This window comes from Fistularia commersonii, chromosome 21 (assembly GCF_037954325.1).
Source record: "Fistularia commersonii isolate RoL2024-O1a breed Wild chromosome 21, RoL_Fcom_v1.0, whole genome shotgun sequence".
Taxonomy (NCBI): Eukaryota; Metazoa; Chordata; class Actinopteri; order Syngnathiformes; family Fistulariidae; genus Fistularia; species Fistularia commersonii.
In genome coordinates this window covers 16,261,116-16,288,615 of record NC_141304.1, presented here as the reverse complement: position 1 = coordinate 16,288,615, position 27,500 = coordinate 16,261,116, and the positions used below count along the sequence as shown (strand labels likewise).

Genomic DNA, 27,500 nt, shown 5'->3' with positions numbered 1-27,500 from the left:
TACATACATACATACATACATACATACATTCATGCATACATAAATACATATATTAATAAATACACATATACATACCTAAATACCTACATACATACATACATACATAAAACATAAAAAATACATTCATACATACATAAATCCACAGATATATGCATACATACATAACTACCTTCATACATACATACAAACATAGATACATACATGCATTGTATAAACATACATACATACATTCATGCATACATAAATACATATATTAATAAATACATATATATACATACATACATACATAAATACATACATAAAACATACAAAAAATACATTCATACATACATAAAAACATACATTCATACATACATAAAAACATACATTCATAAATACATACATACATTCACACATACACACATACATATATACATACATACAAACATACATGCATACTTTAATACATACATACATACATACATTTCTACATACATACATTCATACCTGCATACATGCATGCATAAATACATACATTCATAAATACATACACACCCATACATACATAAATACATACATACATGCATACATACATGAATACATGCAAACATACAACATACATACTTACATGAAACCAATCCTACATATACACATAAACACAGATACATACATACATTGATACAGACAGACATACCCATATACCTACATACAAACATACATACATGTATACATACATAAATGCATTGTATATACATACATACATACTTACATACATACATGCATACATAAATACATACATACATACGTATAAACATACATACATACATACGTACATACGTACATACATACGTACATACATACATCGTAAAAATATACATTCATAAATACATTCACAAATACATACATACATACATACAAACATAAATACGTACATACATACATACTTACATATATACATATATACCTACATACATACAAAGATACATACATACAAACATACATACATACATAAATACATACATAAATACATATAGTCACACATACATACATACATTTATACATATATTCATAAATACATACATACATACATAAATACAAACATACATACATATATACATACTTACATACATACATACATACATACCTACCTACATAAATTCATACCTACATACCTGCATACGTACGTACATACATACATCATAAAAACAAACATTCATAAATACATTCATAAATACATACATACATACATACATACAAACATACATACATACATACATACATACATGCCTTCATACAAACATATTTATACTTACATACAAACATACATACTTACTTACATACATACAAACAAACATACACACATAAATTCATACCTACATACATGCATACATACATACATACATACATATATACGTTCATACATATATACATACATACTTTCATATATATACATACATACATACATGCATGCGTACATAAATACATACATTCATAAATACATACATAAATACATACATACATACATCCATACATACATACGTACATACATCCATCCATTGTAAAAACATACATTTATTCATACATACATAAAAAAACATGCATAAATTCATACATACTTACATGCATAAATACATACACACCTACATACATACAAAGATACATCCTTACAAACATACATGCAGACATACATACGTACATACATACATACAAGCATTCTTCATACATATATTCATAAATACATACATAGATACATACATACATACAAACATACATACAAACATATATACTTACATACATACATACACACTTACATACATAAGAATTATATACATACTTAGATACAAACATACATAGTTACATACTTACATTCATACATACAAACATACATACATACCCATCTTCCCAAATAGAAACACACATACATACATACATACATACATAAAAAAACATGCATGAATACATACATATATACATATATTCATTCCTACATTACAACATACGTACATACATACATACATACATACATATATACATACATACATACATACATAATACATTCATACATACAAATTTAAAAACATACATACAAACATACACACATACATTCATTCCTACATTAAACATACATACATACATACATTCATACACACATACATACATACATACATACATACATACCTACCGAATACATACAAACACACATACATACATACATACCTACATATATACATACATACACTCATACATACTAACATACAAATATACATACATATATACAAACATACATGCATACTTGAATACATATATACATACATACTTACATACATACAGACATACATACCTACATACATACATACATATATACATACATACATGCATACATAAGATCATGCATGAATACATACATACATTCATATATACATATGAGCAAACATACATACATACATACAAACATACAAACATACATACATATATACAAACATACATGCATACTTAAATACATACATACATACATACATACATACATACATACATACTTACATACATACTTACATACATACGTACATACATAAAAACATACATACATACTTAAATACATACATACATACATACATACTTACATACATACATACAAATTTAGAAACATACATACAAATTTAGAAACATACATACATACATACATACATACATTCATACATACATATATACATACATACATACATACATACATTGATACCTTCATACATGCATGCATAAATACATACATTCATAGATACATACATACATACATATTTACACACATACATACATACACTCAACCATAAATTCATGCATACATGTTCAGCTTGCTCTTTCCAATTCTATTTACATTTTGGAATTGCCTTTCAATATGAAATTTCTATTCTTGGTGTTGGAATTTTTTAATCACATTTACGCACCAAAAATGCGACTGATACTCCAGTGTGACTTATATAAAATGTGTCATTCTCTATGACACATTTTATGGCTGGTGGGACTTGTACTCTGGAACAACGTATAGTCCAGGAAATATGGTATGAATGTACGTATGTATGTATGTAAATGAGTATGTATGTATGCATGTATTCACATATGTATATATGTATGTATATGATTATGTATGTATTTATGTATGTGTTTTTGTATGTATATATGAATGTATATATGTATGTATGTATATTTGTATGTCTTTATGTAAATTTTATTATGTATGTGTGTATATATTAATGTGTGTATTTATCTATACATACATGTGTGTTTATATCAATGTATACATTTATCAATGTATGTTTGTATGTAACCATATATTAATATATGTATGTATGTATGTATGTATGTATCCATTTATTAATGGATAAATGTATATATGTTTGCATACATGTACATATGTATATGTAGATATCTATGTTCACCTGTATGTGCGTATGTATGTAGGTTTGTATGTTTTTTGTAAGTATGTATGTGTATATGTATGTATGTATGTCTTTATATATTATGTATTTCTGTATGTATATATGTGTGTATGGTTGTCCTTATGTATAATTATATGAACGTATGTAAGTATGTGGGTGTGTCTGTAGGTATGTAAGTATGTTTTTATGTATGTAAGTATGTATGATTGTATAAGGTATGAATCTATGTATGTATGTATCTATGTACATATGCATGTATGTAAGTATATGTATGTATCTATCTATGTATGTTTGTATGTGTGTATGTTTGTAGGTATATATGTATGTATGTATGTATGTATGTTTATTTCTATGTATGTTTGTATGTATGAAAGAATGTATGAGTGTTTATTTGTAAGTATGTATGTATGTTTGTGTATGTGTTTGAATATATGTATTAATATATGTATGTATGTATGTGTGTATGAAAGTAGGTATGTATGTACCTATATGAGTATGTATGTATATATGTATGTTTTTATTTAGGTATGTATGTACGTATCTATGAAAGTATGTATGAATGTTTGTATGTATGTATCTATCTCTGTATGTAAATATGTTTGTATGTATGTATGTATGTATGCATGCATGCATGTTAGCATGCATGTATGTATGTATCTATGTAAATTTCTATGTATCCATGTTTGTATGTAGGTATGAAAGTATGTATGCATGTATGTATGTGTGTATGTGTGTTTATTTGTATGAATATATCTATGTATGTATGGATGTATGTATGTCTATATTCATGTATGTATGAATGTATGTATGTAGGTATTTATGTATGTATGTATGTATATGTGTATGTATGTATGTTTGTATGTATGTATTATGTATTATCTATTACTGTTATATTTTTTACTTGAAACTCTGGCACAACACTTTCCTTCGAGATAAATAAAGTTGTTCTCATCTCTCATCTCATCTCATCTCTCATTAAGTATGTATGTATCTATGTATGTTTGTGTAAATGTCTTTACGTATGTATGTATGTTTGTAAGTATGAATGTATGTTTGTATATGAGTATGTATGTATGTATGTATGTATGTATGTATGTATGTCAGTGTGTTTGTATGTAGGTAGGCATGAATATATGTATGTATGTATATACGTACATTTGTATATATGTTCATATGTATGTATGTATGTATATGAGTATGAATGAATGTATGTATGCATGTTTGTATGTAGGTATACATGGATATATGTATGTATGTATGTATGTATATGAGAATCTATGTATATGAATATGTATGTATGTATGTATTTATATATTTATGTGCGTATGTGTATATGTATGTATGTATGTTATGTGTGTAATTATTTATGTATGTTAGTTTGTTCATATGTATGTATGTTTCTATGTATATATGTGTGTGTATGTTTGTATGAATGTATGTATCCATCTATCTATGTGTGTTTTTATATGTATTTGTATTTGTAAGCATGTATCTGTTCATGTATGTATGTATGTTTTTGTGTATGTATGTATTTGTATATATGTATGTTTGTAGATTTGTATGTATGTATGAATGTATGTATGTATGTCTATTTATATATATGTGTATGTATGTATGTATGTATGTATGCTTGTATGTAAATGGATAAATATATGTATAGTATTGTTTCTGTATTTATATGTGTGTGTTTGTGTGTGTGTGTATCTCTGTACGGTTAAATTTATGTATATATGTGTGAATGTTTCTGTATTTTTTATGTATGTGTATGTAAATGGGCAAATATTTTTATATGACATGTATGAATGTTTTTATTTATTTCATTTGTATATTTGAATATTTAATATGTATATTCACATGTATGTCTGTATGTATATGTTTATATATTCATATATTTGTTTATTTTTGTACATATCTACGTTTCTATTAAAGCATGTATGTATGTATGTATTTGATATATGTTTGTCTGTATGCATATATGTTTATACCTTTAAATGGATTTCCATGGTGTTATGTATATATAGTTTATATACACATGAATGTATATATTTAGGTATGTATATATGTATGTGTCTGTGTATGTTTATATGTATGTTTTGTGTTTCCATTGAAGTCTATCTATATGTGAATGTATGTGTAGTTTTATAAATGTGTGTATGTATGTATATATGCTCATATGTAAATGTGTAGATATATGTATGTGTATGTATGCATATGTGTATGTTTGTATATATTTTTGTATATATGTTTACATGTTTGTATGTTTATATTTATGTGTGCATGTATGTATATATTTATGTATGTGTATGTATATATGTGCGTTCGCATATATGCATTTGCATGTGTATGAATGTATTTATGTGCGTATGCATGTGAATATTTATGTGTATGTATGCATGTATATATGTATATGAATGTTTGTATGTGTGTGTGCGTATGTGTATACACATATGTAAATATATTTGTTTGTATGTATTAATGTGTCTATGTATATATGTAGGTGTAAATGTAAATCTGTATGCATACATTTATGTCTGTATGTATATTTGTGTTGAATGTGTTAATGTATGTATATATATATATATGTACGCATGTGTCCATGTATTTATTTGCAAGTGTGTCAGTATGTATAATCTATATATGTTAACATATGTGTATATATATATGTGTGTATGTATGTATGTATGTATGTATGTGTAGTGGGTTAGATGGAAAATGTTGATTCACTGTGGCGACCACTGAAGGGGAAAAGTCAAAAGGAGAGGAACATTTTTCCATAAGCCTTACGTTGGATGCACTTCTTGCTCATCTTCATAACAAAAAGGACATTATGTATCTGTATACGTATATGTATGTAAATGCATGACCATCTTGGCCACCACGCCTGAGGGCTCTGAGAGGACACCGAGCTGTGGAGGAGAACCAAAAGGCCGTCGTACAGCATCTCAGCCCGTGGCTGGACTTATTTCATTTTCAGTGTTCACAACAGTTAACTGAAATAAAATTTGACTGACTATAAGACAAAACTTGTTTTGCTAACAGAATGATGTCATACGAGAGATGTGAAATACTGAGATGTTTGTTTTGAACATAAGTATCCCTCACAGAACAAACACCCAAAGGAAGCACTGGAACTGAAAAAAGTTAAATGTATCAGTTTATTTTACTACACTACTAAGAAGCACTCAGGTCAAATTGGCACACATATACACTGCTCAAAAAAGGAACACTAACATAACACATCCTAGATCTGAATGAATGAACTATTCTTAAGAAATACTTTGAGCTTTACATAGTTGAATGTGCCAACAACAAAATCACACAATAAGTATCAATGGAGTCACATAATAACATCCGCAGTGCCCGTGGTTTGGCGGCTGGCCGGCGGCGGCGGCGGCGGCGCAGCAGCAGCGCTCGGAGCTGTCGCCTCACAACTCGGGTTCAAACCCCTCAGCGGTCGTCCTCTGTGTGGAGTTGGCATGTTCTCCCCGTGTCCACGGGGGTTCTCCTTCCTCCCACCGGCCAAAAGCGTGCATTTAAGTTGATGGGCGACTGTAAGGAGTCCCTAGGAATGGATAGTGTGAATGGCCTCCTGCAATACAGGGCGGCCCGATAGGCTGAGAGACGGACACCAGCAACCCTCGCCGACCACGGAGGTGGAGGCTGAAGTGTGAGTGTCCCTGATAGAAAATAAAACTTTTTTATAATAAATAATAAAATCATAACAACACAATTGTACATAAACTGTATTTAAAATCCTAGAGAGGGACATATAATAGAAAAATAGTTATAACACAGGCTCCAAAATGATGAAAAGAAACTTTATTCAATATTAAGGTTCAGGCTGCCGTTGACGTGAGGCTGCGGCTTCTTTGTCGTCAGAAATAAGGTTCATCTGCAAACAGACGCTCAAATCCACACCAAACTATCTGAACGGCTCAAGGAGATCACAGCAGATGTTACACCACTGAGTGAACAACATTCTCTGACAACATCAGAGACATTTTGAATGGGTTTTAATAAATTTAACAGTTAACAGCTTAATTCCAAGGCTTCATTCAGAAAACTAAAAAAGATTAAAAGAATCATTTCATGTGCCAATTTGAAAATTCTTGTGCTGAACGGGAAATAGAACGCATATTTCCCTTTCCATACTACCCTAATCCTGAGTCATTTTTATTTCTCTATTATTGTCAATTTTGCAGTTCAGAATGGAATGATTTAACAGAATTGAATTCCAAGTGTTGGGGAGATCAAGTTTGTTACTTTACCATATAAAACTTCTCGGGAACCCTCATTTTCCGCTCCTCTACTCCCTTCTGCAAATCATCTGCATCCATCTCTTCCCTGCAATCCATTTCTTCAAACCAACTTACACCATGTCCTCGTTCAATCCATCCATAACTATCTTCTTCCACGCCCTCCGTTGCTCTGCACTGTTGACAAGCTACTCAGAGGCTCCACATCGTTCCTCCCTGTCCTTCACTCACATGCACTCGGTCTTTTTGCAGCAAACCTTCACACTTCGGCTTCTTCCCTGGTCCCGCTACACAACACAATGGAATCCGGGATTGTTTTGTCAAAATGCACACTAACATGCAAGTATTTCGTAAATGTTTTGGCTACAGATTGCTGCACAACGACACTTCAGCGTTCGTTGCGTTTATGTTTAATTGTAATCGAACACTTTAGAACTGAACACGGAACGTTAACAAGTCCGTACTGAACTGACCAGAGATAGCGAGGAAGCTCGATGCTAATGCTACTAGCCTCTTACCTGCTGCCCGCCGACGTCTCACCTTTGAAACAAAATTACGGTTACATATTTCGCTGCCTCTCTCTGAGGACTTTGGTTTGCGGATCAGTTACTCTTTCATCGAACTGTAGAAATTTCATCAGGAAAAAAGTGTGTGTCTCCCATAGTCGGCAATCCTCGATACTGCTAGTGGAGCTGCCACTGCTGCTAGCTCGGCTCCACTTCCGGTCCGTTCATTGACCACGCCCCTTACTTTATAACATCAGTGGAAAGTAGAAAAAAAGTGGAATACGTCATTTCCTGTGCCGAAATGATTGGTCAAATGTCTATTTTTGTGTGTAGAGATTCAAAAGTTAAATAGAAAATGCAGTAGATATTGTATTAATGCAGCATCAGGGCGGCACGGATCGGTCCGGAGACGGTCCCTTGCAGATGGTTGCATTAGGAAGGGCGTCCGGCGTAAAACTTTTGCCAAAACCAAGCATGCAAATCAAAAATAATAACCAGATCATACCGGATTGGTCGAGGCCCGGGTTAACAACGACCGCCATTGGTACAAATGACCTACAGGATACCAATGGAAACTAGGCTACTGGAGGTCAAAGAAGGAGAGGAGGAAGGTGTGTTCGGAAGCAGAGAGAGAAGGAAAGGAAAGAGTCTGGGACTGAGAGGAGGGACTTTGAATATCGGGAATATTGGGACAGGAAAAGGTAGAGAGTTGGTGGACATGATGCAGAGAAGGAAGGTGGAGATGCTGTGTGTCCAGGAGACCAGGTGGAAAGGTAGTAAGGCTAGAAGCTTAGGAGCAACTTTAAGTTATACTATTATGGTACTGACAAGAAGAGAAATGGAGTAGGAGTTATCTTGAAGGAGGAGTTTGTCAGGAACATCCTAGAGGTGAAAAGAATGTCAGATAGACTTGTGAGTCTGAAACTGGATCTTGACGGTGTGATGCTCAATGTTGTTAGTGGCTATGAACCACAGGTGGGATGTGAATCTGAAGAGAAGGAGAAGCTAAAAAGGGAGGAGTGTTGCATGGTTTTCAGGGAGGAGTTGAGAAAGGGTCTGGGTGGTCAGGGTGAGCTTCCAGATGATTGGACAACAACAGCTAGTGTTGTTAGGGTGACAGGTAGAAGAGTACTTGGTGTGTCATCTGGAAGGAAAGTAGATAAGATAAGGAGACTTGGTGGTGGAATGAGGAAGTGCAGGAGTGTATACAGAGAAAGCGGTTAGCAAAGAAGAAGTGGGATACTGAGAGGACTGAAGAGAACAGACAGGAGTTCAGGGAGATACAGCATGGGGTAAAGATAGAGGTAGCAAAGGAAAAACAAAGGGCGCAAAATGACTTGTATGCTCGGTTGGACAGTAAGAAGGGTGAGAATGATCTGGAAAAGAGGTGAAGAGATGGGTCCAAGCAGATTGGAATGGGTGGAGAAAAGTGTCAGGGGTACCAAGAGATAGAAAACTACCTGTCAGAATGAAAGGAAAGGTGTACAAGACAGTGGTGAGACCAGCAATGATTTGGACTAGAAACTGTTACAATGACCAAAACCAGGCAGAACTAGAGGTTGCAGAGATGAAGATGTTGAGGTTCTCTTTGGGAGTGACCAGGATGGAGAGGATCAGGAATGAGTCTATCAGAGGAACAGCACATGTTAGATGTTTTGGAGAGAAGGTCAGAGAAGCCAGACTGAGATGGTTGGGTCATGGACAGAGGAGGGATAGAGAATATATTGGTAGACGGATGCTGGAATTGGAGCTGCCAGGCAAGAGGTCTGGAGGAAGACCAAGGAGAAGATTCATGGACGTCGTGAGAGAAGATATGAAGGTAGTTGGTGTGAGAGAGGAGGATCCAGAGAATAGGGTTAGATGGAGAAAGTGGATTTGCTGTGGTGACACCTGAAGGGAAAAACCCAAAGGAGAAGGAGTATGTATGTATCTATATGTATGAATTATGTATGTATATGTATGTATGTATGTATGGGTATATATGAAAGTATGTATGTATGTATGCATGTATGTATGCATGTATGTATTATGTATGAATGAATGTATGTATATATTTAAGTATGTATTAACATATTTATATGTGTTTGCATGTATGTATCTATTTATGTTTGTATGGATGTGTGTACTGTATGTATATATGTAAGTATGTATGTGTTTATGTATGTATGCCTATGTATGTATGTAGTTGTATGGATGGATTTTGGTATATATGTACATCTTTTTATATGTATGTATATATGTGTGAATGTATGTATATGTATGTGTGTAGGTATTTATTAATGTTTATGTGTATGTATGTATGTACTTTTGAAGTTTTCAGAGTACGCATGGCAGTACTGAGCTCTGCAGAAGCTACAATCAGACCCCGAGGCGGAGAAGCTCTTGGAGGTGGAGAAGCGGCTGGAGGTGGAGAAGTTCCTGCTGGAGAAGAACGATCTGCTCCGGCTTCTTCTGGAGGCTGCTTTATCCTGATGGGGAGTTGGAGTGGAGGGAGGGGGGGTGAAAAGAGATACATATCCAGAGAGAGAGAGAGAGGGAGAATGGGGAGAAGAATGGGGAGAAGAATGGGTGGAGGGACAAAGAAAAGAGAGAGAGAGAGTCGGCAGCTGCTGTAGAACAAAAGCATCTTTGTGAGTGATTGGAACCACATTTTCAACCTCTTCTCTCTCTCCCTCTCCCTCTCCCTGTTCTTCTCCCTCTCTCCTTCTCTCTCCTTCTCTCTCCTTCTCTCTCCTTCTCTCTCCATCCCTCTCCTCCTCCCCTCTCTCTCTCTCTCTCTCTGTCCCATCAGGGAACTGAAAACCACTAAAACAATTCCCATCCAAAGTTTAGGAAAACACCATGCGTGGGTCTTTACAGGTCGTCTCATTGTGCACCAGGCTCCTGTTTCACTTCGCCATGAACTCACACACACACACATATACACACACACACACAAACACACACACACACACACACACACACACACACACACTCTCCTGGCCTCTGACTGGACTCTCCCACTCTTCCAATCTCTTCCTCTCCCTCCCTCTCCACCCTTCCTGGTTTGGTGTCTGCCAGTTAGATGCTATACGGGCACTGAACGTGCACTGAGCATGCACGTCTCCTGCGGTCGTGTTGTGCTCGTACCCTCCATTTGATCCAGATATTGTTAAAGGGATGAATAACTCCATAGGGGGGCCACAGCTGAGCAGTTAGTTTGCTGGTTAGCTTAGCAGTAAACATCTGTCTTCCAAAGCTAAGCTACAGGCTAGCTTCAGTCCTGGTCCCACGGCACCAAAGTAGAAAGGAAAACACAACTGCTGCTCAACACAATGTTCTGCTCAAGGACATTTTGTTCAGGATTCTGGACGAGCATCGCTGCTTGCTGGAATTCATGAGCGTGTGTGTGTGTGTGTGTGTGGATAGCGGCTGCCAATTCATAATTGGAAGCTGATTCGATAGCACTGTTGGAGGTGAGGAATGTTGAAGGACGCTGCCATATTTGCCTGCTCGCCGCTCTGCACACTGAGCCGGTCAGCCGTCTGCGCCGGGCAGCCAATCAGAACGGGCCGTTGGCAACCTGCACGGCGGCCAGGTGAGGAGACCCCCACCCCCCCACCCCCAGGGGGGAGGCCTTCTGACACCAGTGAGGAACTGCACTCCATCAGGTGGTTCAAACAGAAACCAGGATGAATTAACCCTGTCAACCAGCCCATGACAAGAACACTACAATGTTCTCTGTGTGTGTGTGTGTGTGTGTGTGTGTGTGTGTGTGTGTGTGTGTGTGTGTGTGTGTGTGTGTGTGTGTGTGTGTGTGTGTCCTGTTTCCATGGTGAACCGGTGATGGACACAGACAGATATTTTTCTCATTAGCAGGTTCTCACACCCCCTGACCCTGTGAAGGGGTGGGGGTGGATCTGAGAAGAACCCAATGTGAAGATGAATGGGCAAATGAAGCCTGGAGGCGTCGGCAGAGAGCTGAGATGTGGGTTCTTCTCCGGCCTGATGTCTCTACACGCCTTGGAGTCCAGTCAGGACCACGTCCTTCTCCTGCTGTCAGGGTCGACCCCTGGATGGACCACAGGAGACACGACCATTAAACGGGGAGGGGAAGGAGGTCAGGCGGTGGTGACCTTTGACCTGTCAGTGCCCCCCCCCCCCCCCCACACACACACACGCAGTCAAAAGTCAGTGTGTCAATTGAGGACTAAATGGTCCGCGGGTGTGAAGGACCGGGTCTCCAGGTTAAGCCCCGCCCCTCGGCCAATCACAGCTCAGATAAGAGTGATTGACAAGGGTAGCCTTTGAAAATATAGATGGAAATAGAAATTAATTCATTCACAGACAGATGGATAGATAGATAGATAGATAGATAGATAGATAGATAGATAGATAGATAGATAGATAGATAGATAGATAGCCATCATGAGTTCAGATTATTATGGTATGTCGTATCTGAATGTGACATTTCTTAAACTGCTGCTGAAGCTTTGTTTGTCAGCTCATTTAATCCTAAACATTTGACATCAGTGGATTATTTGTGTGTGTGTGTGTGTGTGTGTGTGTGTGTGTGTGTGTGTGTGTGTGTGCGTGTGCACGCTGACTAACCGCTGTCTGACGAGGCCCTGAGGTGCGATGAGTGAGAGCGGAGATGTTCCCCGGCTGAGTCAGGGGTCATGTGACTGTTCAGGACAGGATATGGATCCATTCTCCGCTCGCTTGATGAGCTGATATTTCTTCCATGTCACTACGAAGTAACAACTCATCAATCAATAGCAGGAGCATTGATAGGGAAATATTTATCCAACAGTTTGTTGACGGCAAGCGGGGCGCGGCTGAGGAGCAGGACTCTGCTGCTGGAGGACCACAATCTCTAGATACATCTTTGAAACAATGGGGTCTATGGTTTTTAAAAAGCATCATCATAATCATGATAATAAGACAATACTAACAATAATGATAGTAATGATGATGACAAGAACAGTAATAATAATGACAATGGGCATAAAATAATCATTAGCATAATTGTAATATATCATATATATAATATATAACAATGACAAGGATAATTATTATAACGATAGTAACAATCAAAACAACAACGATAATAATAATAATAATAATAATAATAATGAGAAGAAGAAGTAGAAGAAGAAGAAGAATATTTATAATAATAATGATAATGATAATAATAATAATAAGACTTAAAATAAAGAGAGATAATTAAAATAATGATAATAATAAGGTAATGTTTTAGTCAGGGAAACACCCGGGTGACGGTAAAACAAGCATCTGTTTAAGGAGCATTAGTTGTTGTCCAGCCTGCAATATAACAAACTGTTCCTCTCAATTCCAGGTAAAAATAAAAGCCCAGAATTCATTGCACGCCAAACCACGCCCACAAAATTCCCTGCAATCCCAAAATCACACAGAAAACAAGCATCTCCATAAACCCAGACATTCGTGACTCGCCACAATAACAATAATAATAATAATATATATATAATGTTGACGGTAACAGTAGACCTGCTCTTTGGCTGTGCAGACCCTGCAGATGGTCTGGTCATGGAGGGTCTCCTTTGCTCTCCTCAGACCATCTGCAGAGGTCAGGAGGTGACCTGAGGGCAGGTGGTGCTTGACCTTCTCACTCCAAACTCAGACAAAGATCATGAGCTCTTCATCTCCATCTTCATCTCCGCAGCCCGAAACCAACGGAGAGCCGGTTTCCCGGCGCGCCTGCCCGGGTCTGTGCGGGAGGGGGGCAGGGGGGCAGGGGGGCGGGAGGGACGGGGTGTGTGTGTGGGGGGGGGTAATTATATGACACAGAAGTTCAGCCCAACTGCTTTGTGCCCCGCAGGAAGCGCGACCGCTGCTGACTGCGGCTTCCTGTCCAACAGCCGAGGGGGAGGAAGAGGAGGAGGAGGAAGAGGAGGAGGAAGAAGAGGGAGGACCGTGTGCGCCGGACGGACTCCGCTGCTCTCACACCGACTCCGGGCTGCTGGTTCGACCCCAGGACGGAGACGAGGACGCGGGCCTGCAGAGGATAAACCTCCGCCTCCTCCAACATCTGAGTCTGCAGGAGGAGAAAGTTCCCGGAGGCGCGCAGGAGCGGCCAGGAGCGCGCAGGAGCGCGCAGGAGCGGCCAGGAGCGCGCAGGAGCGCGCAGGAGCGGGGACTCCGCCGCCGAGACATGGACTGACGGAGAATCACGGCCGCCCGGGCGCGCGGATGAGGAGGACCCACGGCGGAGTGACGCGGACTGAGGGGGGACAGAGGGGGGGTCGTGGGGAGCCAGAAGCCCACCTGGAGCGGGCCGGAGATGAAGTAGCCGCGGCTCGGCTGCACCGCGACCCGGCCACAGACGGTAAGGAGTGTGTGTGTGTGTGTGTGTGTGTGTGTGTGTGTGTGTGTGTGTGTGTGTGTGTGTGTGTGTGTGTGTGTGTGTGTGTGTTGGGGGCGCAACTTTTGCAAAAGTGTTTGTAGCTCAGGCCGCCGCGCGTCCGCCGCTCGGACCCGCGGACCGGGAAAGTGGGCCATGCAGATTCGAAACATGTGTCGGGAAGATTCCCGGCTGGCGGCCGCCTTCCCGAAACTTCTCCGGAGGAGGGGGGGGAGTCGGTGGTGGTGGTGGTGGTGACCCCCTTCCAGAAAGTCCTGCTCGGAGAAGGAGGAGAAAAGCAGGCCTACTTTTTCTCTCCTCCCCTCTATTTTTCACCTCCCCGGCGCAGAACGCGGGGGCCGTGAACGCGGCACCGGGGTCGGTTACCGAGGCGGACCGAGAGGACAACAAAAGGCGTTTGTCTGCCGCGGTTGCGGGGTTGAATCCGCGGGGACGCGCAAACAGCTGGCCAGCCCGGGCGCGCGCGGGCTCGCCAGCTGCGCAATTCACACTGCACTCAGCTGCGCAATTCAAGGAGGTGTAGAAGGTGAAGAAGGAGGTGAAGAAGGAGGAGAAGAAGATGAAGAAGAAGGAGGTGAAGAAGGAGAAAAAGGAGGTGAAGAAGGAGGAGAAGAAGTAGGTGAAGAAGGTGAAGGAGGTGAGGAAGGAGGAGAAGGTGAAGAAGGAGGAGAAGAAGGTGAAGAAGGAGTTGAAGAAGGAGAAAAAGGAGGTGAAGAAGGAGAAGAAGGTGAGGAAGGAGGTGAAGAAGGAGGAGAAGAAGGAGAAGAAGGAGGTGAAGTTCCCAGAGGTCATCCTCCGCTGCCCAGACCCAGGGGAGGTTCAGGGCTGCCCAGAACCTGCAGCGGCCAGGGGGGGCATCCCATAATAATCACACAATGGGGTTAAAATAAAACACAAGAGGACAAAAAGGGACTACATGCCTACACACCAACAATTACTTTTTGTCAGTTCTGTGTGTGTGTGTGTGTGTGTGTGTGTGTTCATTTCTGTAATTTCTGCTGTGTCCTCCGTCTCCCAGGCTCGCCGCTCGACTCGTCCCCCTCCACCGGAGCCCGGCCCCCGCCCATGGATGAGGAGCAGGCCGTGGCCGCCGTGTCCCCGGAGCCTCCGGACGCCGTGCGCCTGCCGCCCTCGCCGTCCTCGCCGGCCGGATCAGACCTGAACTCGGGTGCAGGTGAGAAACAAGCCGCAGCAGAAAGACTCACTGTTTGTATATGTTTGCCGGGCGGGGCTGAAATTATGGGATGGGTCAGAACATGCCCGACCGGGCCGGCGCTCCGAGCCCCCCCTCACTCCCCCCTCGCCGTCGCCCTGCGCAAACAGAGGGCGGCGGCGCGAGCAGAGCAGGCGCCCGGGGGGGATCTGACCCCGGTGAGTCGCAGGCCGCCGGACCGAAAGGAGTCCGAACCAGGACGAGTTTAATGTCGGAGATTTCGCCTCGGAATCCAAAGTGCGTTCGTGTTTTTGAAGCCGGCCAACGTTCTCGGGGCGCTGCCTCGTGTCCGTCCAGTGCTTCGCCAGGCTGATGTTCAGAGAGCAACCGTTAGCACATTAGCACATTAGCAACCGTTAGCACATTAACGCCGAAGCCAAACGTACAGACTGTGGCGCAGGATCGCGAGGGGGCCCTTGCGGCTGGAAGGGCGCCGGCGGGCGGCGCCGAGCGTCCCAGCCGGGGTCGAGTCGCTGTGATGGAGCGTCGGGTGAAGAAGGAGGTCTGAGGTTTGGGCTCCTGTGATCAGCCCGGTCCGGGGGTCAGCACCGGTCCGGGACCGTGGAACCCCCTGAATCACCTATGAGACTCCGGGGAGGTTCGGAATGAACCCCGACCCTTTGGCTTCCCGTGATTGGTCACAGCGAGGGTTGAGTCACGGGCAGGAGAGACGGTGACTCACGAGATTCTCCGAAACAACACGGTGAGCGACTGGCGGGACCGCGGGGAGGCGGGGGTGCAACGTTTGGGGGCGCCCAGATTTGAGCCGACTTGTTGCCTTGACAACCAGCCACAAGAATCTTGGGTGGTTAGACTCCTGTTTTTATGTTTTTAACAACAAGCCTTTATGATACAAACACACACACACTCTCACACACACACACACACACACACACTTTGCACCAGGTTTAATTAGAAGACCTGGGCGAAGAATTTTGCAGTTATTAAAAAGCAGGTTTGTGTCTGAACACGTTCCGGCGGCGCTGCAGACTTTACCCTCAGGAGGCGTCACAAAGCTCAACTGTGGCTTCGCCCACTAAACTTAGACTTCCAGTCTGCCTGACGGGTCTGTGTGCATATGTGTGTGTGTGTGTGTGTGTGTGTGTGTGTGTGTGTGTGTGTGTATGTGTGCAAGCAGAGGGTAGGTAGGTGAGCCAGGATGGGGAGGAGAAGATTGGTCAGGCTACCACCGAAAGCAACAAGGCCCTGCTTTCAGGGCTCAGCTTCACCTACTCCCAAACACACACATACACACACACACACACACACACACACACACACACACACACACACACACACAAACACACACACACACCACCCCCACTCACTCCCTTGCCTGCCTGGATCTGGGCTTCGGGGACAGCACAACAAACACAGCTCCAGTGAAAACAGCTGAGTACAAAGACACCAGACAAACTCCACATCCAGGCCCTGTGTGTGTGTGTTTGTATGTGTGTGTGTGTGTGTGTGTGTGTGTGTGTGTGTGTGTGTGTGTGTTTGGTGGTTGTGCTTCTCATGATGGAACTCCTTGGATCCCATGTCTGATCTGCTCAGAGGTCCCACAGACCTGGACGTCCTGCAGGTCAGGCTGAGATGTTAGTCAGATGTCCCAGCCTACTTACTGCTCCCGTCCTCCCCAGCAGAAGACCCCTGCAGCAGGTGGCATCAGCTGTGGGTCCTCCAAACCTCGTGGTCTCCACAAGTTCCAGCTTCTTTGCTTCTGTTCACCGGCTCCATTAGGACCCGTGACCCGTCCACCTCCTTCCCTCCTGGGTCTCCTCGGTCCAGGTCGGTGCCACAGATCACCGAGCAGCTCCAGAGGAACGTGGATCTGAAACCAGCAGCGGGGTTAGCGTGTGGTAGAACCTCCTTCCCCTGGAGGTGAACGTGCGCGTGATCGTGAGCTCCGGGGCCGCGAGCAGGACGACACATGCCGACCTGCACAGGAAATAATGAAGGTGTAATTCCGGCGGCGGCGCTTCCTGTTGGCGCCGGTTTTCTGTAGAAGGCAGACGCCATGAAAGCAGGCAGACCTTGAGTCATGTCCTGCTCCTCCCACGACCTCCTGGCGGCTGGAGAAGATGAGCAGGGTCCTCCTTAAAACACCTGAACCACCTTCAGCGCCGCGGTGACCAAGCTATGGAACTTCTCTAAAGGCTTCCGCCCCTTCTTGCGAGAACCCTGGAGAACCGAGGGGAGGTGACTCAGGGTTGGTGGCCCAGGAGCCTCCAACCCGTGGCCGTTCCTCAGGTTCAGGGCCCAGTCCGGGTTCCTCCTCAGCTGAACTGAAGGAATCAAACCTTCTCCCACCCAAAGCTTGTCTTCTCGGCGCGTGAACTTCAGCCTCTGGTCGTCGTCGGAGGCCAAAGGGAAATAATTCCATCTTCTCACTTTACATCTCCGCTGCGTTCGGAGCTTCATGGTCTGGAGAAAAGGGGCGGAGCCTAAAGGCTTTTCACTTCAGGACGCTGATCCACTTCCCTTCTCTCTTTCTGCCTTTCTCCAACTGGAGATGGTTGGTGTTAAGGCTATTCAGTGTGTGTGTGTGTGTGTGTGTGTGTGTGTGTGTGATGCTGGAAGCCTGGGGTGCAGCAGTGTTTTCCCAGCCCGCTGAGCAGCAGACAGTCTCCATCTCTAATGAGCTCACACAGCTCCCATCCTTCAGAGGAGAAACCTGGGTTTTGTGTGTGTGTGTGTGTGTGTGTGTGTGTGTGTGTGTGTGTGTGTGTGTGTGCGCGTGTGCATGCACGCACTTCCTTTACACTGTGTGTGTTTTTGAAGAACACACACACAATCTCTGTTGTCTTGGTCACCATCTGAGTGCTGGGATGTGTTTGAAGACACTCGTCCAGGAGAAGATGAAAGATCAGGAAGTGGATTCAACACATTAATTAGCGTCTGAAGAAGATGAAGAAGAAGAAGAAGAAGAAGAAAAAGAAGAAGTAGAAGTGGAAGAAGAAGAAGAAGGAGAAGAAGAAGGAGAAGAAGAAGAAGAAGAAGAAGAAGAAGAAGAAGAAGAAGAAGAAGAAGAAGAAGATGAAAAAGAAAAAGAAGAAGTAGAAGTGGAAGAAGAAGAAGAAGAAGAAGAAGAAGAAGAAGAAGAAGAAGCCCAAGTGGACATTCTCTTGGTTGCTCTTGGTAAAAAGCCCCTCCCAGTGAATCAGATGCCCCCTTCTGAAAGCATCTCCCAACCCCCCTCCCAGGCGACCCCCAGGACCCGAAGGTGACCCCCTACCTCCTCCCGCCTGGGTCTTCAGCCTCCAGCCGTTGGTCCTCCGTGACGTCAAACGTGAAGCAACCACGGCGAGCCGCCATGACGGCCTGGACCCGGAGACCTGCCTCTCGGCCGGGCTCTGAGGAGCAGGAGAGGACGAGAGGGAGCGAGAAGACAACATCCACCTTTAAGAAGCTGCAAGATGAGAAGTGAAGGTGAGGTCCTGACCTGCCGACGGACACGGCGGACGGACTGCATCCCACACCTCGACTGGAATGACATCATTCATGAATCGATCAATCACACATCAATATTCAGAGACGACTGTCACGGTTCCGATCGCAGATTTGAACGCTGACGTGAAGGAGGGAGAAGAACCCAGAACCTGCCTCAGCTTGTCTGAGGAAGTCCTAAATAAACCACGTTTCAGAGTAGACGGGTTCCCCGGGCCACTTCCTGCTTCCCCACCAATCAGCAGAGTGTGTGTGTGCTCCTCCAGAACCGCTGACGCCAGGCTTGGCTTGGTTAGAAAACCGCCAGGTAGAGCCGCTTGGCCAGCAGACTGTGTGTGTGTGTGTGTGTGTGTGTGTGTGTGTGTGTGTCCTCACCCTATGCAATCCATATGTTTCTGCTTTAATAGTTATGATGCTGTTTACTGAGAGGAAGACTCCTGGGGGGGGTTGACTCATGCACATGTGCACGGCTGCAAATACACACCAGGTAACGCACGCACATACACACACACACACGTGATACGGCGGAGGGCTCGGTGTGTCTCGCTGCTCTGAGGCCGGGGGGTTGGGGGGTGCGTTTGGCTCCGCCCACCGCCGTGTAGAAGCCCTGTGATTGGCCGAGCCCCCGGACCCCGCCCTCTCTTAACCCTCGGCGCTCCGGCAGCAGAACCGGAACCCAGGACAGGTTCAAGGTTCTGGTGCAGAGACGCCTGCAGGAAACATCTTCAGACTGAACCCAGACGCCCCGCTGATGTTCCTCACACGTGCACGTGCTGCTTTGGAACACCAATTTATCTCAGCACAAAGTGAGCAGGACTTGAAGGGAACGTCCTGAGACAGAAGGTTGTCGGTCCTGGAGGTGGAACATCTCGCAGGAGACGATGGAGATGTTGTGAACCGTCTGGGTGTGAGGGGCGGCGGGCCGGCCCAGATGAACCATGGAGACTAACGGCTCCAACCTGGAGGAGGAGGCAAATGGCTGCCACATGCATGAGACGTGCACGTGCGTCAGGTAGGTGTTTCCAGGTATCAGGGCCGAGTCGCCGCTTGAACAGAAGAACAGGAAGTTGATTCCTGTTGGACAGACAGACGGACGGACAGGCTGCAGGAAGCGCCGAAGGTCCTCTAGAAGCCATTGACGGGAGCAGGATCTCGTCCTCCAGCAGACCCACCAGCCTGGAACCCTGCAGGTCCATCACCGGGGTTTCAGGTGCAAGTGAGAACTTCACCGATGAATGCGTGAGAGTAATAAAGTGCGGCGTGCCTGGACGGGGACGGGTCCGCCGAGTCTGGGAGGCGGCGCCTCGGCCTCCACCGCAGAACCATGATGGATCCTGATCCTGGAGGACTGGATGAGTCCTTATGTTTGACTCATGCATTCACACAGAGGTTCAGCCACATCTGCTGCGCTTCGTCCGGAGCTCTTTCCACACGAACCCTGCCCTGACTCTTCAGAAGTCCGAGCCCTCGGGTTCTGCTCGCCTCCGTCGACCCGCTCGGTTGGATTCCCACTGGGTTCCCTCCTGTGTGGAGTCTCCATGATCTCCTTGTATCTGCATGAGGTTCCTCCGGGTTCTCCCGGTTCCTCCTGCAGTTCAAACACATACTGGAGGTTGTCTGGAGACCCGACATTGTCCAAACGGGTGGATGAGAGGGCGACCCGCCTCCCACCCAATCACAGCTGGGGTAGGCTCCAGGATTGAACAGGATTGGTCTGGAGAATGAATGAATGAATGACTGAAGAGTCTCTCCTGATGTGATAAAGAACATCCATCACCATCTTTGTCATCTTCTCATCGAACCTCCTGTGAAAGCTCACAGTGTTGAGTGGAGGTCAGTCAGATGTTGTGGACGTAGGAACGTCTGGATTGTCAGTGGGTCCGGCGTGTTTGTCTTCTGGTCAGACTTTGCTGCAGAGAAGGTTCTGCATAGTCCTGGTTCCCCGGTGGAGTCAGACCTCCTGGAAGCCCCGCCCCCTCCTGGCGGCGGCGTGAGCTCAGCAGACACAGGATCTGGGAAACGGGCCGTCGCGACGAGCTGCCCGCAACAAAGTCACAGGCGCTGTGCTTACGTGCGGACATTTAGAAGGTATGTGTGCACATGTTTGTGTGTGTGTGTGTGTGTGTGTGTGTGTGTGTGTGTGTGTGTGTGAAGCCTTGCTCCGCCCTCTGTTAAACACAAGCAGCAGACACTAGCTCATGCAGCGGTGCACGTAAACGACGCTCACGTCTCTAGAAGCGTTTGCTTGCCCGGCCATTCTTCTAAACCCGGGTGTGTGTGTGTGTGTGTGTGTGTTAACCCTTGGTGGTTTTCCACTGGCTGGCGTCCTCGTACATGCACGCCCTGCAGCTGCCGAGGCACCCAACGCCCTGGAGGAGGTCCTGAGCGCAGTAAACTTCACACTGCGTGAGGAGATCCACGGCAATGGTGACCAAAGCTATGGGAAATACAGTGCCACGTGTGTGTGTGTGTGTGTGTGTGTGTGTGTGTGTTTAATAATATAACAGCTCTGGATCGTCAGCGCCCCCCCACCCCTGGAGGTGTCCTTACTTGTCCGTGTGCATACTTTGGCGTGCAGGATCAGAAGAACTAAAAGCCCATGTTAGCAGCAGATAGAGAACCTCACGGCAGGATCCAGGCTTCTTCTCCTCGGGCAGGAGGAGGCCGCCATCGTTGGTCTGCCGTGAGCGGGGCGGATTCGGCTCCGAGGCTGGATAAGTCGGAGGAGCCGGAGCGGGACTGCGTCCGCGGCACGACGGCAAATATTTGCAGCGGTTTTATCTGGCAGAGGGCGGGAGAGGACGGCGACATGAAGGAGTGAACAGACTGAAGAGCCTGCAGGAGAAGACAGAGACAACAAACAGTCTGGAAGTGTTGAGTCCCTGCACAGGACGTGGTTTGGTGGGCGTGTGTGTGTGTGTGTGTGTGTGTGTGTGTGTGTGTGTGTGTGTGTGTTTATCAAACCCAGCTGGCACCCATTTGGCTAGGAATGAGTCCGCACCTCTCAGAGGCCCAAGCTAGCCCTTCTTTGAAGGCCTCTGTGGAGTTTATTTGTGTGTGTGTGTGTGTGTGTGTGTGTGTGTGTGCGTGTGTGTGTGTGTGTGTGCGTGTGTGTGTGTTTGTGTGTTTGTAGGCACGCATAATAACAGCTTCATTACAGAACTCGAAGGTACCAGCGAACACATAAAACAAGCAGACTTGTATTTACTGTATGCATATTTTGTGTATGTCTCCTCATATGCTCATTTTTAACACACACACACACACACGCACACACACGCATGCACGCACACACTCAGACCCGCAAGATTTCAGGTTTCACGAGCGTGCACATAGACCCCTAAAAAGTCCCGAGGGGTTGGATTTAACTACTTCCAGATGCAATTTCAGCACAGATACACACGCACACACACACACACACACACACACACACACATACACACATACACACACAAAATCTTCTGCTTTGTTGAAGTCAGCAGAACCTCTGAGTTGAGATGAATGAGGTGTCGGGTCACGTCAGCCGTCCGGTGTGACCCTCCTGTGGTGTCGTTGCAGGCGAGTCCAGCTCCCACACTGAGACCCTCATCCTGAGCCCACAGACGCCCACGGACACACACCACTGCCACGCCCACACCAGCACGGCCAGCGGGAGCGTGACGTGTGAGTGGAGCGCACACTCACACACTCTGACACACTGACACACTCTCACACACTCTCATACAACGACTCATTCTCTCAGTCACACACTTACACGCTCACACTCGGATACACTCTCGCAGGATGACAAAGTCTCTCACTCTCACACTCTTTCGCACACCGTCGCACACACACACACTCTCTCACATTCTCACGCTCTCACTCTGTGACACACGTCGTCGGGTTCGAGGCAGCGAGAGCTTTGTTTCCAGTGAGTCACGCCGCGCTGACCTTTAGCAGACACGGAAAGATCCGCATTGTGGGCTAAGTAGGTTAAGATGCTGATTCTGGAGCTTCCAGCGGGTCTCCACCCAGATCTCCACACTTGAAACGAAACACCTTTCCACTTCCCCCCGTTTTCTCCCCCTCTGAGCTCTCTGTGCGCTGGGCTCGGCCCGGCGGTGTTGGGATATCACCATGACGACACAGGGAGAGGGAGATTGACGTCACGCATACCGTGGATTCTCCTGTGATTTTCTGCTCCCTCGTTGATTATCGGGGATTTGTTTGAGATCGCGGCCCGTCGGCTGACGGAGGAGGTCCCCGTCGAAGTCAGAAGTCTAGTTCTCGGCAGCTGAGCTTGTCTCAGCGCCGCCCTGCTCAGGTGCTGCGCTGCAGGAGAACGACGGTGGGAATACGACGACGGGCCATCTGGACGCCAAGGAGGAGCCAAGTGCGGTTTGAAGAGAAGGTGTCTGGATGCTGGACAAACGGGGGCGCTGATCGGCTGATCGGCCGCATCCTCACCGCTGGAACTCTTAGAGGCTCCTAGAACCTTCTCGGGAACCGGCCTGTTTCTTGGTGCCTTCAGACAGCGGAGGAACCCGGGACCATGGACCTCCGAGAACCATCTTAGCACCTACTTCAAGGCAGTCTTCTTACAGCTCCGTGGGAACTCAAGAGGCGATCGGTGGAACCCAGAAGCTACGCTCAGTACCAGAAACTATGTTGAGCGCCTTCTCCGAAAACCTACGGCGGTCACAGCTCAGATGTTCTCTTGGACAAAGTGGACAGAAGCGGTGAGAGATGAAGCAACAAAGAGGCTTAAGCTCTCCTGGCCTGGGGTTTTTCCCGGGTTCCCACAAGAACGTCTACATTTCGTCCAGTATAAGTGCAAGGTTAGCTAACGGCTAACTGGGTTCTTCTCACGGTGACGCAGTGCAGGGAGAAGATAAAAACACCTCAACCATCTGGTCCTTCTGCCGATGAGCCGAGGCCGTCGCTCGTCCCCCGGCGGGGCGTGGAGGCCACCTGGACGTGACCTCACACCTGATTACATCCAAACTCTTTGAGATTCACAAGTTGACCTTCAGCTCTGTGTCTGTTGGACCCGTCCTCCCGACCGCCGGAGGTCACCTCTGAGAAGCCTGAACACCAACTCTTTTTGAATCGGTTTCTCGATTGACTTCCAGACGTCCACGGGCCCGACAGGTGTGATGTTTCTTCTGGAGCCTTCAGCAAACGGCCCGGGTCGTCGGAAAACCCGGCTCAGAGGACTCGTCTGTCTTTGTCCAGAAGCTCCTCGGAGCACATCTGCTGTCTCCGTCAGCCGTCTGTCAGAGAGGACACCAAAACAAATAAACAAGCCGATGAGCTCGGTGCAGAAGGAGAGCAGACGTCTCTTCTTCTGATTCACAGAAGACCCGCCGATCCATCCTGCTCTCAGCTGGACCGGATCCACACAGCTGCTCGGAACCGGGTCAGACCTCCGGGCCGACTTATCTCCTCTCAGTGGCCCTCTGTGGCATGTCAGGGCATCTGGACTGACACACACACACACACACACACACACACACACACACACACACACACACACACACACACACACACACACACACACACACAAAACACCATGACATTGGTCCTGGTGCTTATTGTTAATCTGAGTGACCAGATATCATCTGGTATTTAGGCTGATCGTCTTTGAGCTACCAGGATCCTGTGCTAAGCTAATGCTAACACACTCTCTCCAGCTGATTCCTAGTGTGTGTGTGTGTGTGTGTGTGTGTGTGTGTGTGTGTGTGTGTGTGTGTGTGTGTGCATGAGTCCACATTCTACCGCTGCTAAAATATGTCTTGCTGAAGAGACGCCAAGCGTAGCGAGTATGTCAGCCCCAGGTGGCGGATCTGCGGTCGTGTTCGTCCGATGGTCGGCGTGTCTGGATGGCGTCCGTCCCGCCGGCGCTCCACGCCGTGCTCAGAGGCGTGTGAAGTGCAGACAGAGATTTCTTAGAAGGGAAACGCAAGTTTGTTGAGGCGCCACTCCTGAACGTGAGGCTCCGTGTCGCCGTTCTCAGCGAGTGCGCCGTGAGCCCGCCGCCTCGGTTCGCCGCCGTCCTCGTCCCCTCCCCCGACCAGCGGCGGTAGTATCTGCTCCTCGCCGCCACAGGCCTGACTGCTTCCTCTGTCTCCGAGCCAAAGGTTACGCAAGCATGCTGTCATTATGCAGCTATATATTTTTCTTGCCTTCGCTCCAGTTGGAAATAAGAGGGCTCCGGGTCCGGTCCCGGTCCCGGTCCCGGGGCTCCGTGCCATTTAGCCGCTTATAAACCCGAGCGCCGCAATAATGAGAGCCCGCAGCTCTGCGGCGTGGGCGCCTCCACGCCCGGCGGCGCGTGTTAAAACACTGCAGAGCTAAAGTTGAAACGCTCGCCATCCGTGTCCCGGTGTCAGCCGGAGAAGGAGGGGGCGGAGCCTCCAAAGACTGGACCGAGAGGCGGGAAACGGGTCGGGCAAACAAAACTCTCAGACGCCCCGTCCCGGAATCCGGGCCGCCGTCCTGGTGACGGCCGGTCTGTGGCGGCAGAACGAGCGGAGGCGGGAAGCGGCCGAGGAGGTGGAAGGAGTGTGTGCTGTGGTGTGTGTGAGGAGGGGGACGGAGTGTGTGCTGGGGTGTGTGTGAGGAGGTGGACGGAGTGTGTGCTGGGGTGTGTGTGAGGAGGTGTGTGAATGTCTGCCGTCTGCGTCTGCAGTTTGTCCCACCTGCTCGCCACTATTTTCAGGAAGCAGGATGAGGTCGCCCCCCCACTCCCCTCCTCCATCATTTCGCTTCCTCCTCCTCCTTTATTTAACACCCGTATAAACTTGAGGTTCGGACAAAATGTGCCAGTGTTCCGACCCCAGTCCCCTCCGTCTCCACTTGTAACTCCTCCTCTTCCTCCTCGCACACAGATATTTAGACGCCGCAAATCAGGAATGTCAAAAATGCCCAGGTGAAGTGTCTTTGCGCCGCCTGAGTGTAAAGACACGCTAACTTGGAGGTCATGTGTGGGGTCCGTGCAGGAGCTTGCATATTTGTCCGTGTGTGTGTGTGTGTGTGTGTGTGTGTGTGTGTGTGTGTGTGTGTGTGTGGTTAGTGAGGGGTGTGTGTTAGAAGGTAAGGAAAACAGAAGTGACAACAGAGAATTCCTCAGTGTGTGTGTGTGTTCTGTCTTGCAGTGATGACATCAGACTAGCAGTATGTCTGGCCCTGGGCCGGCGCATGAGCGCTTCGCACGTGTGTGTGTGTGTGTGTGTGTGTGTGTGTGTGTGTGTGTGTGTGTGTGTGAATCAGACCAGACCAGCCGTCACAGTCGGTGATGTCACGAGCGCGCTCCCGTCCTTTACGTCACGGTCACAGCAGGACGGCCTTTGCTAGCAGATGTTAAACCGCCGCTCCTGCAGGAAATGATGTCACGAGGAACGCGTGGGAGAGCAGCTCAAGGATGTCGTCATGACAACGGACCGGCATAGTGACCTACATATGGCAAAGGGCTGTGAAGCAGTCTGGGGCAGGACGTTCTGTGCAGGTTTTGCAGAACCTTCTGAGAAGTGACGTCAAATGTTGTTGAAGCGTCCGGAGGTTCCTCAGTCCTCTGGATCAGCCTGCGACCGCTGGGCGCCGGACGCCGTCCAAGTCAGGGGGGCTCGTTACACTAATGAGGGGTTTTGCAGGAACGAGGTTGACTGGGGTTGTTGAGTTTCTATGTGGGTGCGTGTGTGTGTGTGTGTGTGTGTGTGTGTGTGTGTGTGTGTGTGTGTGTGTGGTTTGGGAAATGAAAGTACAAATCCAGTCTGAACAGGTGATCAGATCATCTGGGCTGAGGTTCAGCTGGAGTCACCCGACCTGGTCTCCAGGTGAGCTGGGCAAGTGTGGTGTGTGTGTGTGTGTGTGTGTGTGTGTGTGTGTGTGTGTGTGTGTGTGTGTTAATCCGTCTTGGGATGGATCTCAGCAGGCATTGTACAGTATGTAGGTGAAAGGTCATGTTGAAGCCCCCCCTCCAGGTTGACAAAGATGGCGTCTTCGGCTCTTCTCTCAAACCAAGATCTTCTCCAGCCAGAATGTCGACCTTGTCGACTCCTCCAGCTGACCTGATCAGGTGGCTCTCCTGTGTTGGACCATCTGTCTTTGCAGAGGTGGTTTGGTCTCAATGGCTTGAAGGCCTTCAGAATCCTCCTTGACATCAGACACCAGGTTCTGCTCCTTCTTGCATTCTTTGTCGCGCTTGGCGTTTGTTGAAGGACGAGCAACCACGACCTGGATGACCAAGAAGCTCCGTAGATAAGGAGCCTTCTGCAGCCAGCAGCGCCAATCGCTCGGCTACCGGCT

At 46.2% G+C, this 27,500-nt stretch overlaps 1 protein-coding gene and 1 long non-coding RNA gene across 3 annotated transcripts in view; one reads left to right on the top strand and one right to left on the bottom strand.

The window, feature by feature from the left end:
- Positions 1-6,548: 6,548 nt before the first annotated feature.
- On the bottom strand, positions 6,549-8,379 carry LOC147222494 (uncharacterized). The gene is made up of 2 exons (XR_015107765.1): positions 8,185-8,379; positions 6,549-7,087 (listed from the first exon to the last, which is right to left on the bottom strand). It is a non-coding gene; the product is annotated as an uncharacterized LOC147222494 (long non-coding RNA).
- Positions 8,380-14,103: 5,724 nt separating this feature from the next.
- Positions 14,104-27,500, top strand: part of mdfi (MyoD family inhibitor) — a 21,416-nt gene continuing 8,019 nt past the window's right edge. For both annotated transcript variants that reach the window (XM_086168873.1, XM_086168874.1), the window contains exons 1-3: positions 14,104-14,518; positions 15,573-15,728; positions 22,773-22,877. In XM_086168873.1, the coding sequence (XP_086024999.1) occupies positions 14,383-14,518; positions 15,573-15,728; positions 22,773-22,877 (397 nt within the window). In that variant the 5' untranslated portion in view covers positions 14,104-14,382. The remainder of the gene's footprint in view (positions 14,519-15,572; positions 15,729-22,772; positions 22,878-27,500) is intronic.